Raw genomic sequence first — 15,980 nt, 5'->3', positions numbered from 1 at the left:
TCTGAATCTTGTCCAAACTCCCGTGTTTCACATTCTGCTGGGATCTTAAGCATCTTTTACCAGAGCAACAAGTCATCTCTCTCCCCACCCTTCAGCAACAGAAATTGGTGCTAGACAGCATGCAGGTGCTAAAACCAGGGATGCAAAATTAGAAGCAGATCTACTTTCAAAGAGCTGCTGGCATTCATCAGCATTTTGAAAAGGTGGAGATTAGTATTTGTTTTCTTTTAGTTTTAGAATTGATCAGCGAAAGATTTATTTATGTACTTCTAATGGGAACTGTCAACTTTTCTGCAGTTAATAGTAAACTCAAGAACTTAGAGCAGAAAAAAAGCACTGAAGTAAAGGGGAAATGCATGAGATAACTGGTGTCAGATTGCTGGCAATGCCCATTTCGCATCTCTATATAATTACTCAGACGGATGGTATCACTCTATCCCTATTAGTTGATAGGTGTCAATTTGTGGCACGGAGGAAAAATCACAGAAAAAAAAAAGACATATAACTTTGTGTCCTTTGATTTGAAAGTACCAGTCACCTATCTGCTTCTTTTGGCAGAAGTACTGTACTGTATCTTAAACATAGCTTGTACTACGGACAATTAGCATTGTGTTCCTTTACATGGAATCTCCGAGGGAATCAGAGTCATCCAAGGACAGAGGCAGGTACAAGTCCTGTAAGAGGAAAGAAGAAAGTGTTAACTCCCACAATCAGTTTCCAACTTCATCTTATAGTAAGAAGACAGCTCTATGATTCAGTTCAGTGGAGTACCACTTCCAAGGTTGAAGTCTTCTTCATGGGACTTCAAATGGACAAACCTATTGTCTAAGGAGTTCAGGACTGAAACCATGGCAGATTACATGCATGGTGGAGCAGGAAGATCTCAATAACAAAAGGCAGTAGTAATTAGAGAAGAACCTTTTAGCCACTTTTCACTCAGTGTCAATCTGTGCTAGATTTTGCACAAATCAATAGACTCTTTTGTGATACAGGTCAGCTTCAACCTAGGTCCAGAGTCTTACCTTTATTTATCAGAGGGGTAGCCTACAATTTGAAAAGTATTTTCATATCCTTGATTACCGAGGTATAAAAGGGAGCCTTAAAGACCTGAAAAATACATGAACAACTGCTGTGTGCAGGCTGTGGGCCAGGAGCTGCCCCCCCATGAGACAAGTGACTGATTGTTACTTAACCCCTGCTACTTTCACCAGCAAGAGGTATTTTCTACAGGGATCGTGTAATTGAGGAAGTATTCAGACAGCACTGGTAAAGATCAGGCATTCTATAGGAATTGCTAAGAGCTACTTTTGAAGCCTACGCCTTGCACTTTGCACACACATCCGACTGTACCAGCAGAAGAGACTGTGCACTTGTTTTGTATGTACTAACACCCATATGTACAGGGAAATGCCCTTTTGCATGCACTAAATTGATTCACACACACTTTGGCAGCCACAGTCAGCTGCATGTGAAAAAGTGAGAATGCAAATTCAAAGAGCAGACTCAGCCTGGCTAAAAATTTGGCATTAAGGACCTAATCCAAAACCCACTGCCATCAATGGGACCCTTTCATTGACTTCAGTGGGGTTGGGATCAGGCCCTACAAGCCCATGCTGAACATGCTCATTTCATCATAACAATGTACATTACAATAACGTTAAGGATCTGACTGAAATATGCAAAGTGCCAAGATTTTCAGACGCTGGTCTCCAGCTCATGCTTCCACAGCTTCACAGGATATTATATATGCTTAAGGTGTAGGGATCTCTGGGGAGTCCTGCTCGGGTGGTACAACTCCACTGTCCCAAACCAGGAGCCATGCCTTAAGGTCCTACATGCTATGTAGTTCATCAAAGCAACTGAAGTTAATGGGAGACTTTCCACTGATTTCACTGGGCTTTTATTCAGACCCATAATTACTACAGGCCAGATTCTGATCCCATTACTCATCTTGATCCTCAGTCAACCACCCTAATCCTCAAATAGGGACTACTCAAAAAATAATGCACCACTCAAAGGGAGTAAGGATTGCACAGTCTGGCTCATAATGAGCAATGGGAGTCTTGTCATTGGCTTAGTCAAATCCTGACTAAGCTGATTTTCAGACCTCATTGTCTTATGATTATTCCAAGGTTTTGTTTTCATTCAGCCCCTCTAACGCAGAATCAAACTGCCAGGGACATTTGTTTATTCAATTACATTCGAGTGCCAAAAGTAGGGTGGTGTCTGTAATTTAAAAAAAAGGACTTTTTTTTTATTTGTTCGCTCCCGGCCTTTAGCAATGGGGCCACACAAACCTGAAAATCCGAACCTGTTCAAGAAACATGCTCCCGAATACATCCACATTTCACCCCAAAGTGCTTTATTTCCACCAGCTTAACCCCTCCATGCCATCAAAGGTCAATTAAAATGTTATATCCATTACTAGTGACTGCCTCTGCCATGTTGATCTTGTTGCATACTGAAGAGTAAGACTAGCCCTCAGCCATGAGGAAGTAAGGAGGCATGAGGAATGTTGATCATTGTTCTTCTCTACTAAGAAACCCACCTGTTTTCAATAAAAAAGTTTGTAGGAAAATCCTTACATTCCTCTGATTTCAGAAAATGCACAGCAGCAATTTAACCAAGTAACTGCCTAATTCTTTTGTAGGGCTCTCTCTGAGAGCTGGAGACTATCAGAGAGATAAAGAAAACCACCTGCGACTGGAGAGCAGAAGAGTCAGGTAATGAAGAGGACTGTTTATTTCAAAGGAAGATCTAGGATGAAATCCTGATCCAATTGAAGTCAATAGCAAAACTCCCATTAACTTCAATGGGTCTAGGATTTCACCCCTGAAATTAACAATTAGCATGTGTTTTATATTGAGTGAGGACACCTTGGAGAAGAGGATACCCAGTCTGTGGGGTGGCGTAGCCCAGAAAAGAGATCAGAGGAAGCCAGTGGGAAAGACAAACTGGATGCAGTCAAAAGAGTGGCTGAGCAGCAGAACCAGTTACTGTGAGTGCTGAGGGACCCTTTAACAAAAGATCCACCTGTGGTCCTAGATGACAGCAGCACAAGTTCCCAGATATGTAACAAAACTCCCTTCTGCCCTTCCGATGACATGGTAAATGAGAGGATGTTACCGGGAAAAGCAGTCATTGCACCAGAAAGGAATTATCACAGAATGTAATTACACAGTAATTCGTAGCCTGTAAAATACAGCATGACCTAAAGTTATTGTTTTTTAAATTTCCTTATAAGGCAATATTAGGTTCAGTACTTAGACATGCACATTTCTTTCATTGTGTAGAGTTGCCAGCACTTTAGGCTTTTCAAGATAGAAAGGGGTTTGCTTGAAGAATGTGCACATCACTACACTAGAAACTATTTCAGAGTGATACAGTTTAAAGGCACAATTATCCTCTCTGATCCACACTGGGGATCTATATCCAGGGTCATTCTCTCTGTCTCGGAAATAGAGGGCATGGATCAGTGACCTATGGCCCATCCTACCACTACACCCCAGAGCCATGGGTTTAAGTCACGGAAAGGTTGGTTCAGCCCCTTCATCTGTCTGGGGGTTATAAACGGAGTTCCATGCAGTTTTGGATGTGATCTTAAAACCAACATCTTATCTCTACTATGGGGACATTAAGGATTTCATGACACTACTTGTAAGAGCAAAAATTTGCCACAAGATCTTTGGCCAAAATGTAATTTCCTCCTCTCCCCTCCCACCCAGAGTTATACACCAACCACCTAAAGGTGGATGTATTTCAGCGGTGCTGAAAGTATGACATTTGTAAAGAGATTTGGGATCCTTTCAGAATGAAAGGACTTTACAAACATAAATATTGTTATTAAGTAGCTCATACGGAACTCCTACCTATAGCACTGGTAGTCCGGCAAGACGGTCTAATGCAAACTATGTGATACTGAGAATAAGTTCAAACCAACAGCTGAGATCCAAACAGTCCCCTAACTCTAGGGAGCTTCTAATCAGGACTCAGTTCTGAATTCTGCAGTTTGGGTCCAGTTTTAACCTGTATGGCAGATTACAGACCTTCACCCGTGGTTAGAGTTTTGCCCTAAAATTTTACAACTACTAGAAATTTGAATTGACAGGTAAGAAAATGCAGCACTGTGTGAATTAGTGCTAGTGAAAGGTACTGGATTAAGTGCTTAGAAAATGAAGGGCTTTGTTCTGTGTAGAATGTATAGAGTGAGAATCTCAGCTGTGGTTCCATAGGAAATTCTGGTGTAACTAAATAACACCCATCCTGATTCTCCATTAGCTTTTGCAGCAGCAGTGTGCAAGTGTTGATGAGAGTGCTGATGGACAGTGAGAGGAGCCAAAGTTATGGGCCTTGCATTTCCTTCTGTTCATTTATTCCTTGCAGCAGAGGTTCACAGGGATATACCAATCCTTGATTTGTTGGTCTTGTTCCTGTTGTTCAGGGGAACGTGGAGAGAACCACACGTACCAAACTGACTGTATATGAGAACAGTCACAAGCCATTCCCACGGCCAATGCTAAAAACAGCTGCAGAGGAAACAACCATCTGAAACAGCCCTCACTTCTGTTACATTCAGTAAAAAGCTTCCCAAAGTCAGCGCTACTGACATACTGCCTTATTAGCCTACAAAGTGCATTTACAGGTACTCACAGTGGATTTTTAGTCTTTGAAAACAGAAAGATTCTAGGTAATGGGCCAGATTCTCTGACGGTGTAACCCAGGGAGTTATGCCACCCAAGAACATGGCGTTGTTTTAGCCATTTTGTCTCTATGTCTAGGTATATGAAGCTAGGAACAGTTTTAGTAAGGTATAAGAAACGTAATACCTTGTGCTTACGGAGGCTCCCTGGACTGGTAGGTGTGGAGATTGGAGACTGCTTGGATTTGGGTGTAGACAGCTGACTGCTTGATGTTCCATTTGCTGTCATAAAATAAGACAGAAGTCAGCAATGAATTCACAAAGAAAAGCAAGAAGCAGATTATTTCTCTACTTCGGGGAGATGGAAAACATTCAGACCGAACATCTAAAGGCTTCCATTTATTTCATCTATAATTCAGGCAGGGAACAAAAAATCAAAAGAACAAAATAATTATTCACTGGATTGAATGTTTCAGCAGTTCTAAATACAGGGCATTGCAACAGCCGAGAGGCAATATTTTACTTTATAAATATTATCCCACTATAAAAACCCACTGTAAGACTTCCAGATTTTCAAGCAGTTTAGTACCATTTAAACGATGCAGTACTTTGAGTTATCAATGAAAGTCAAAGTCTGCAATGGCCTAGATCATGAACTTTAAATATTATCCAATGAGTTCATACATTCGCTTAAAATGTATACAAAAACTTAGTCTCATGAGCCCACGGACTGCACTCAGTGCTAAGGACCCTTGAAGTGCCAGCCACCACGTGGCACAGACATAGCTACACCTATTTGCTCACTGCTCAGGGCTGGGCAGTGGGCAAGTGCATGGAGGAGTGAATACTGAACCCTCCTGAAGGTGGAATAATGAGAGTACATTTCCTGTAGCTCCCCTGCAAGGTAGCTTCGCTCTGCACCCAGCACTGGCCTGTGTGTCGAAGCTACAACCTGGCCACCTGGGTTTTCGTAACCAATAAAGAAAACAAAAATCTTCCCAACGTTTATAAATCATTAAAAAAAGGAAACTTCATTTAACCCTAACCTTTGAACAAAATGTTAGCGGGTTGGTCTGCGCTGTCTTCATATAGCCTATTAGCAACTGGATTTAATCAAAGTGAAAAGGCTGCGGTCCATGCCAGAGACAGCTATTATGGATGTATAGGGTAAACACATAAATACGAGTAAACACCAAATTACAGCAAACAAACAAAACAAAACACTGTGACCAAAAATGAAATGAGGGAAAGCAAAAATCTTACTGCCACCGATGTTCTTTAAAGTGGTGCATAACTTTGAATATTATGAAGCGTCATGGCAAATATTTCATAAGGATATGTTTCCTCCATGTGAATTTGGTAATGTTTTCGCTAGATTCTATATGCTGTGCTTCAGTTCCAGGGAGACAGACCCTGATTCTGTTCTTGTTCACATGGCTTTTAATGGTGCAACTCCATTGGTTTTGGTGGAAGAGAATTTAGAGTCAAGCTGGCCATGTCTAAGTATATTATTTTTCGGGGTCATTCAATTCTGAGTAAGCCAAGAAGAAGTAGGCTGGAGACATTACTTAAACAAGCATTAAATATACATTTCCCATTCAAGTCTACATAAAATCATACCAAAAAACAATCCATGATGCTTATTCCTTCAGTACAATCCCCAAAACAAAAAAATCAAATGTTTTGATCATTGCTTTCTTAAATGGCATTAAACATTGCTAACGTTCCATATACATACATTAAACAGAATGTTCCTTTGCCAAGAAAACAAACAAACAATTTTTTTTTATTAATTAGAAGTTTTACATAGAAGGAAAGAAAAGTACAAAGCTAGGACTGGTTGTCTTCTTATTTGGGTGTGCAAACGTATGTGCCTAATTTGTGCCCACAGTTACTGTGACTGCGGGCTGGTCTACACTTGAGGGGGGGGTCGATCTAAGATATGCAACTTCAGCTACGCTATTCACGTAGCTGAAGTCGAATGATCTTAGTTTGACTTACCTGGCCATCCTCACGGCGGCAAGTCGACCGCCGCGGCTCCCCCGTTGACTCCGCTTACTCCTCCTGCCAAGGTGGAGTACCGGGGATCGATAAATCACGATAGACAAGACACGATAAATCAATCCCCGATAGATCGATTACTACACGCCGATCCGGCGAGTAGTGTAGACGTGGCCTGCGAGTAGACGCATGCCAGGATGGCAAAAATTAGGCACTTGGGATTAGTGCATGAAATCATGGCAACTGCGTGTGCAAATGAGGCATGTAATTGAGCATAAATTTGAGTGCCTAAATTGTCTGAAAATCAGGCCTATACAATTTATAAGGCATAATATTGTGAACAGTGGCAGGCAGGGTATATGGTGTATCAAATTTTAATGATCAGAAAAAGGAGTGAAAAATAAGTGTTTAGATAAATAGCATCAAAGTACCTAAAGTGGGAGAAAATGACATTTATACCCAGTTTAAGACTTCTTTATACCTTCAGAGCCATGTGAAGGGCCTTAGCAGAAATGAGAATTAGGTCCCATATCTGTGTTACTTACATCTATGAAGTCATCTGGAGTTTTGCCTGGGCAGGGACAGATAGCCTGAGTCTCACCTATGCAATACTAACTCTATATAACAGTTCTGGGCCAGCCTAAATAGGATTTGTGGCCTAAATCTATAAGTATATACACACAGTGACCTCACAATCATAGAAATGTATGATTGGAAGAGACCTCAGTAGGTCATCTAGTCCAGTCCCCTCCACTGAGGCAGGACTAAGTATTATCTAGACCATCTCTGACAGGGTATTTGTCTAATCTGTTCCCACAGCCTCCCTAGGTAATTTGTTCCAGGGCTTAACTACCCTTACTGTTAGGAAGTTTTTCCTAATGTCCAACCTAAATCTCTCTTGCTGCAATTTGAGCCCTTTACTTCTTGTCCTGTCCTCAATGATTAAGGAGAACAATTTATCACCCTCCTCTTTATAACAGCTTTTTATATGCTTGAAGGCTGTAATGTCCCCCTTCCATCTTCTCTTCTCCAGACTAAACCACCCCATTTTTTCAATCTTTCCTTATATGCCATGTTTTCTAGACCCTTTAATCATTTTTATTGCTTTCCTCTGGACTTTCTCCAATTTGTCCACATCTTTCCTGAAGTGTAGTGCCAAGAACTGGATGCAGTATTCCAGCTGAGGCTGGATCAGCGCTGAGTAGAATGGAAGAATTACTTCTTGTGTCTTGCTTACAACTCTCCTTTGGATACATCCCAGAACAATGGCTTTTTTTTTTTGGCAACAACATTACACTGTTGACTCATATTTAGTTTGAGATCCACTGTAAACCAAGCCTCCCTCTCCCCCCTGATCCTTTTCTGAAGTACTCCTTCCTAGGCAGTCATCATTTCATGATGTTTACTCACAGAACCCGTCACTCTCATGGTTATTTCTGCTCCTGGACAGAATGCAGAGTTCTGGGATCAGGTTTTTAACCACTTCCTAGCCTACTCCTCCTGAGTCTGAAGAAGGACTGACTTAAAACTGAGCAAAGCCTTCAAGATTTGCCCCAGTAGGAACAGACTGCCAGGCCTATACACAGGGCTGATCTCATTCTGATTAGCACTACTTTGCAGCCTATGGCTCCCATCTAGCAAAACACCGGCGCATACACTTAACTTCAAGCACATAAGTTCTGCCATTGACTTCAGCGGGATTCAGCTCACATATGTAACATTAAGTCTCGGTTTGATCCTGCCCTCACTGAAGTCAATGGCAAAGCTCCGCATTGAATTCAGTGGTGTAGGATAAGGCCCTGTGTGTTTACATAATTTGCTGGATTAGGGCTAGTGTGCTCAACACCTTGCAGCATTGACCCATAGGCACATGTTTGAGAATCCACTATGCCTCTCTCTGATTGCCAGCCAGAATTTGGCACCTCGTCTTCATATTTCCATAGGAGGAACAATCCCGGTCCTGTATGCACAGTGGTCTGTGTTTCCACCACAACTTTCATTCATTGTTTCAATCCATTAGCGTCCTCTGTCAATAGTTTCCCTCCATTCATTTCACATTGTTAGTGTAGTCAGGTGTTTTGTGTAACTGCTGTGCTAAGAATGAATCCCTTTTTACGTGGTTTTGTGTTTTGCCATTCAAATATTTGCTGAATGTTTTTCCTTCCCAATTACCACTTTATAATCGTAGTGTTTTAAAAACAAAAATAAAATCCTGAGAACCTTTCAGCAACAAGCAGCTTCATAGGGATCTTTACTTCGCCATGTTCACCGTTGGGGGAGGGATAGCTCAGTGGTTTGAGCATTGGCCTGCTAAACCCAGGGTTGTGAGTTCAATCCTTGAGGGGGCCATTTAGGGAACTGGGGTAAAAATCTGTCTGGGGATTGGTCCTGCTTTGAGCAGGGGGTTGGACTAGATGACCTTCTGAGGTCCCTTCCACCCCTAATCTTCTATGATTCTATGAAAGCTAAAGACTGGAAAAGATCCCTCCCCTATTGAGTGAATGGTGGAGCTGATTAAATTAGGCCCCAGTAACAATCCAATATGCAGGAAGCAGTGAAAGGCTTTGAGGAGCTGCTTTAACGATTGTGGTTGGGGGAGCGTTCCTGTTCCTCCCCTCACACCACTTGTGCACCTAGGCCCATTTCAGCCTAATTCTTTACTTCTGTGGTTCCTAACTTTCTTGACAGTCTGCCTTTGAAGTCCCATTGCTGCTCCATTCCTGCAAAGTCACAATGGCTTCCCCACTCCCCACCCCAGTTTTGAGATTTAGAATTGTAAATTCTTTGGAATTTCTGGTCAGATGCTAGAGTAATTTATTCTCCAATGGAGCAATCCTATTCTTAGCCCCTAAGACACTCCTGACCCCCAACTAACTTCTGGGCAGTTGCTTTCATTTCTAAGATGGCCTCAGGTATCTTCTCTATCTACACTTCATCTATGATGCTTTTTAATACCAATTTTAGCAAATATCTTTGGATCAAATTTAGAGATAATGCAAGTTACATGTTAACATGTGGATGTGAGTCCAAGAGTGTCTAAACTGGTGCAACGCTCATGCTGTAGGGACCGGAAGAAAGTATATGTCATATCAGTGTAGATCTATTTGACTCGCTTCTGACTTCGGCCCTTTATTTTTGTAATGTACATTTGTCAATATCATTTCATCTCAGTATTCGATGATACTCTGAGGGGCTGATAGGTAGAGAGGTCAGGTCACCATTAATAGGCTCTCTTTTCATTACAAATTTGTACCATTTGGGAATGAGATTTCTATTAAAATACTGGTGTGCAGAGAGCTGGGGAATGGAGTGACCTTACAATTCACTTCAAACCATTCTACAGTAAAAAAAGAACTTTGGTCAACTGTATTGGAAAATAGGATAGATTGCCTATTGGCTGTGGTCAGTCACTCTACTTCACCCTTGAAAGCTGAGCAGATTAGCATTTAGAGCAGATGCATAAAAGTTTAGTTTATTAACTATACAACATAAAATATAAACTGAAGACAATTCAGACAAATAGATTTTAGATCTCCGGCAGGTTTGTTTAGCGGGGGACCTTGGCTTTTCTATTATGTAAGCCGGTGGGTAAAATAGCTCTAACATACTCAGTGTTATCTGGAAATCCAACTCTAACTTTGAAATTGTCTCTTTTTTGTACTGTTATCGTTGACCCTGAGACAGAAAGTAAACCCCCCCTTACAGGAAACACACACAAAGAAATAAAATTAGATTTCTTTGCAGTGTCAACATTTTCCCTCTCGCAGATAGCTGGTAGAATTGCTAATGTTCAGGCATCAATGGACAGCAAAAATATGTAATTGCTGCAAGCGAGGAGAGAAATTCCCTAATACAATAAGACATAAGTGCTAGAGCAATACTATTAATATTTGATGAGCACTGGTGAAAAAAGGACATTTAGTCAGCAATCTGACGAGACTGATGTATAGCAATAGGGATATTCATGTACTGTTGGGAAACAGATGTGATTTTCTCTCTGCTTTGTAGTAAAAATCCCATTCATTATCATACTTTAAAAACTTTTTTCTGAACTCAAATAGGACCAAATAGTGAGGTGTTAGAGCCAGATCCTCACTCACGGGAGGGCAACCTGCAGCCTGCAGGCCGCATGCAGCCCGTCAGGGTAATCCACTGGCGGGCCACGAGACAGTCTGTTTACATTGGCCATCCGCAGGCCTGGCCGCCTGCAGCTCCCAGTGGCCGCGGTTCGCCGTTCGTGGCCAATGGGAGCTGCGGGAAGTGGCAGCGAACACGCCTCTGTGGCCTGTACCACTTCCCACAGATCCCATTGGCTGGGAACGGCAAACCGCAGCCACTGGGAGCTGCGGGCAGCCGTGCCTGCGGATGGCCAATGTAAACAAACTCTCGTGGCCCACCAGCGGATTACCCTGATGGGCTGCGTGCAGCCTATGGGCCGCAGCTTGCCCACCACTTGCCCACCACCGGTCAAACTGGTATAGCTCTTTATAAGTCAAGACAGCTATGATGATTTATGTTAGCTGGGGATCTGGCCCTGTATAGAGTCATAAGAGTTCAGAGTTTAAGGCCAGATCATCTACTCTGACCTGTCTATCACAGATTACCAGCAGCACCTATCCGCATAGCTCCTGGAAAACCAGACTTTATAATCAACTTTCAGAATTAATGAATGGTTGAATACAAATTAAGCCTTTATTGTTTATATGTATAAAATATTATATATGCCTGTGCAATCTTAGTTCAGCCCCCTTGCAAGTATTCATTATGATGCAGCCATTAACTACATGATTACATATTATTTTTTCATTCAGTGCACAGGATGGACTGTGCTCTAGGGATGAATCAGGGTTGTGCAGTGAAAGAGGCTATTATCTGTAAGACACTTGCCTCATTTGTTGCAGAAGATGGAAGGTGGACAGTGAATGAGGCAGGGACTGCAGGGAGAGAAAGGACAGTCTCATGGTTAAGGCAGCTGACTGCTACTCTGCTGAACTGGATTCTATCTCCTCTGCCTCTGTCACCGAGTTCCTGTATGAAGCTGGGGAAATCACTTAAACCAAATTTTCCCCGGCTGGTCACTAATTGTGTGTTCCTCATTTTCTGGATGCCTGACTTGAGGCCTTGGAGTCTGATTTGCAGAAGTGCTGAGTACTTACAGCTGCAAGTGAAGTCAATGGGAGCTGTGCTTTAAACATAAAGTGCTGTATAATACTAAGTAAATAGTAAATAGCTACTTATCAGTGACCACTGTCAATTTTTCACACTGAAGGAGGCAGGGGTCCTATTGAAAAAACAGTATGATCATGTAATTAAAGACTATCATAATACATGCACAAAAAGGGTCTAGATTAAGATTGCATGGGCAACCTTAAATCAGAGATTTCCTGACTTTTGAGTGCTTGATTTGAAAATCTTAACATTCTTTTAACGTAGCTTTTAGCATGTAATATCTCCATACAGTATATAGTGTAGCTTGATGGCTAGCTGGAGCGTAAGTGGAAGTGGAAATAGATAGCAGGCTGGTTTGAGCAATATTGTGCATAATCCCAAAGACATCTGCTGCCTTTTTAACACATTAATTTAAAATAACCCTTGGGAGTCAAGTCTGCAGTCAGGCCTGATTGATGTTCTGTATCTGTTCTGCTAATTGTTGCTGCCTTGTGGAAATGCATTTGTCTCTCTATCCCATTAGAGAAGCAAGACATTAAAGTCCAGAAACAGATCTGATCATTGGTTCCCTGAGCCAAAGTCAATCCTAGGCCACTAGACACTGTAGCTAGAAAAGGTCATATTTAAATTTAAACTCAGTGCCCTGCTGATCTCCCTTGGGAGTCACTGAGGGCATGCTGATGTTAATCATTTCTTGCTGGAAAAATCATAGACTCCCCCGTCACAGAACAAATATTTGTACAACTGAACCCTGATCTGACACATCTGAATTCTACCAAAGGCAAAAACTCCAGAAGAGTGAAAAGGCACAACAGAATTATTTCTTCAAGCCTGAAAATAAAACATTGATTTTGATTTTGTGAGATCACAATCAGGCCCTGGGTGTTTAGCCATCTGTGATCCCTGCATTTGGAGTTCCAGATCTGTTAATTCCATGTATATCTTACAACCTAGATAGCATAGGGAAAGGAAACAGAAATTCTAAGGAAACTTACCATTGGGTCAGATTGTGCTGTCCTTACACTGGATAATATCTTACTATGAGAATAGTCCTACTGAAACCAATGGACCTTCTCTTGGCAGTAAGGCACTGCTCAGCATGAGTGAGATGGATAGAATCTGAATTTTTGAATTATGGAGGGCTAGACTGAACCTTTAGGTAAAGGCCTGAGTTATAATTCCTTTCCTGCTCCCCTTTACTCCAGGGAGAAGGTAACCTGCTGCAGACTCTTTTCAGGTGCAATTTACTAGTCCCTGAAACTCTCCCTGCACCACTTTAGTTCTGCTTGTCGGTGCTCTGGGAGCAGAGGTACAGAGACTTGACTCCACCCCAGACCAGGGGTGAAAGTAACTTAAAGGATTTATCGGCACGCCGGAGTCCTGAGCGGGGGGGGGGAAGGGGGCGCTCAACTGGAAGGGGCGGGGCCTCAACCAGGAGAGGCAGGTCCTTTAAATCCCTTGGCCTTTTAACTCACTACTGGAGTGGTCTGTGCAGCGGTGGCCAGGAACCCCGGGCCTCTTGCGGTGATTTAAAGGGCCCAGGGCTCCACTGTGATAGTGGCGGCCAGAGTCCTGGGCCCTTTAAATCGCCGCCAGAGCCTCACTGCCAGAGCCCTGGGGTAGCAGTGGCAGCCGGGAGCCCCAGGGCTCGGGCAGCAATTGAAAGGACCTGGGGCTCCCAGTTGCCGCCGCCGCTACCCCGGGCTCTGAGAGCGGGGCTCTGGTGGTGATTTAAATGGCCTGGGACTCCGCTGCGGTAGTGGTGGCCAGAGCCCTGAGACCTTTAAATCACAACCGGAACCACAGAGCTCCCGGCTGCTGCTGCTACCCCAAGGCTCCGGCAGCAGGGCTCTGGTGGCAATTTAAAGGGCCCAGGCCACTGCCAGGAGCCCTGAGCCCTTTAAATCGTTGGGCTGGGAAAGCTGCCCCCTCCTGGTACAGTCGGCGGTGTACCAGCTCTTGCCGGTATGCCCTACTGGATTGTACCAGCTTACATTCACCTCTGTCCCAGACCTACTTGCTCTTATCAGCTCCATGAATCTTGCTCTCCCTCTTCGCCTAGGGACAGCAATCTGATTGTGGTGAAAGGTTGGGACGCCATCTGGCTCACGGGAAACAAGGACAAGGAAAAAGGTTCTACAGAAGTACATTCTGAACTGCTAACAATTTGATACATTCAATGGATTAGCTCACATTGCCATGATAATATGTGAGAAACCAGCAGTGTCAAAGCAACGAGGAAGTTCAGTCTGAGACTTAGAGGGAAATGACCCATCATATAGCAACAGTCCGTTCAATGTTGAGAACAGCCACTGTATCGAAAGAGAAATGACACAGGCAGCACTCAGAAGCTAAATGTACACAACTCTGTCAGTGAGAGGGAAGAAGGGACACCCTAGGAGATACAAAGCTTGCTCTCATCAGTAAAATGTGATTATTCGTTCTCAGACACCCTGTGACAATCCAATATTTGTCCTCTGGAGAAGGAAAGGAAAAGCTTGGTTCATAAGGAATATGGCTGGTTACCTACTGAATATTTTGAGGCAATTCCTTATTGTAATGAATGTTAGTTCTAGTTCCTGGCATCAGTGACTACAGACACACACAAAAGACTGAATATCTCAGAGATGTTGCAAAAGGATGAAAACAGTCTCGTTACAATGAATAAGAAGCGGCCTGGAACCAAGACAGCTCAGGTAGCTATTGTTACAGTTAATGGGAAAACAAGATTGAATATGTCTGGTAAATAAAGGGAGAGCAGGAGTGTGCTAAGAAAATAGTTTGGCCTCTTCCTATAGATTGGCAAACTCGTTTTTGGAGGATACGTTGAGGAGGTGGGATTTGGATGCCTCTAGCTAGAGCCCTCATTTTGGAGGGAACTGAGTCTTTCATGGTGCATCCAGGGTGTGTCTAGACTGAAGGAGACAGAGTTTTGTGAAGAGAAACTCCCTCGGGCAGAAGGCAACAACGTGCCAGCAATTCCTGTTCTTAGGCTGACCAGAGGTCCTGATTTTATAGAGACAGTCCTGATATTTGGGGTTTTCTTGTTTATATGGGCTCCTATTATCCCCCACCCCCTGTCCTGGTTTTTCACACTTGCTATCTGGTCACCCTAACTGTTCTACTTCTAAGACCAGGTAGCCTGGATCATTGCAGCAGCAAGCAGCCACGATCGGGGTCATGGCCCTTCCATGCACAGGCCTGATGCTTGTTTTTAATGACAAGTGTTCAACTGAAGGATTTTTTTTATCATTGTTAATTTGGGGGTGGGGGTGGGGCATGAGATCTGATCGTGTACCTAGCTGGGTGAGACTCTGCAAGGGTTGCTATAATAAAAACTCCCAAAGCAGAGCAGAATAAATCAGTACATTCCAAGTCACATCAAGCTGACAGTGGCTATAATTAGGTTACTCAGAGACAGCCTTATATACCTGCCTTTTTATATTTTCTTAACTATTAACATGCAGTAATCCATAAGCAGTTCTAACCGTAGTGACTGGAGCTGAGATAGCAAATATGCACCCAGTGTTTGGTTGTGCTCCAGGAAGGAATGCCATAGGTCCCAATTCACCTGCATAATCTGACGATTTACTGCATATCAATGGATACATGATTCAGTGAATATGGGACAGACTGCAGGGTTGTCTCAGGTCAATGACAAATAAGGGCTTAACTTCAGCTTGGTTCTCTCTCCTTGAGTTTGGGGGAAGATAATGAGGGAGACCTAGAGATTGCAGGCCAATAAATCAGTTACCCCAGCAGGAAGGCACAAAAATGATGGGCCAGGGGACAGAAGGAGAAGATGTTTTTGAACATGAAGGATGCCACGCACAGTCATTCCAGCGCTGGGACTTTTCTGAGCTTGTGAGACCAGTTTAGTGTTTTTGTCTATACTGCTCTCCGATTATACGGAGATAAAAACCATCTCAAAGCTTTTTCTGTGAACCTTTCTATGAGTTTTTCATCTGTGGATTACAGAGCACTGTGCAAGGATCGTAAGTATCACTACCCCCCAAAGAAGTGGAAAGGTTAAGTGATGTGCCCAAGGTCACAAACTAAGTCACTGGCAAAGACAGGAATAGAACGCAGGTCTCCAGACTCCCATACCTACGAATTATCCAATGTACCACCACTGCTTCATGTGTAAAGATGCTTTCAAATCCTTAATGTG

The 15,980-nt window shown here is 43.0% G+C and overlaps 1 protein-coding gene across 7 annotated transcripts in view; it reads right to left on the bottom strand.

Annotated features, from left to right (window-relative positions):
* Positions 1-546: 546 nt before the first annotated feature.
* The window catches only part of DCX (doublecortin), a 183,452-nt gene continuing 168,018 nt past the window's right edge, over positions 547-15,980 (bottom strand). For 5 of the 7 annotated variants that reach the window (XM_039488244.1, XM_039488242.1, XM_039488241.1 and 2 more), the window contains exons 9-10: positions 4,824-4,921; positions 547-674 (exon numbers count right to left, since the gene is read on the bottom strand). In XM_039488244.1, the coding sequence (XP_039344178.1) occupies positions 618-674; positions 4,824-4,921 (155 nt within the window). In that variant the 3' untranslated portion in view covers positions 547-617. The remainder of the gene's footprint in view (positions 675-4,823; positions 4,922-15,980) is intronic. The other 2 variants (XM_039488245.1, XM_039488247.1) reach the window with 1 other exon arrangement.

The sequence above is a fragment of the Mauremys reevesii genome, linkage group 9, assembly GCF_016161935.1.
Source record: "Mauremys reevesii isolate NIE-2019 linkage group 9, ASM1616193v1, whole genome shotgun sequence".
Taxonomy (NCBI): Eukaryota; Metazoa; Chordata; order Testudines; family Geoemydidae; genus Mauremys; species Mauremys reevesii.
The sequence above is the reverse complement of the archived record's forward strand: the minus strand, read 5'-3'. Positions and strand labels throughout refer to the sequence as shown.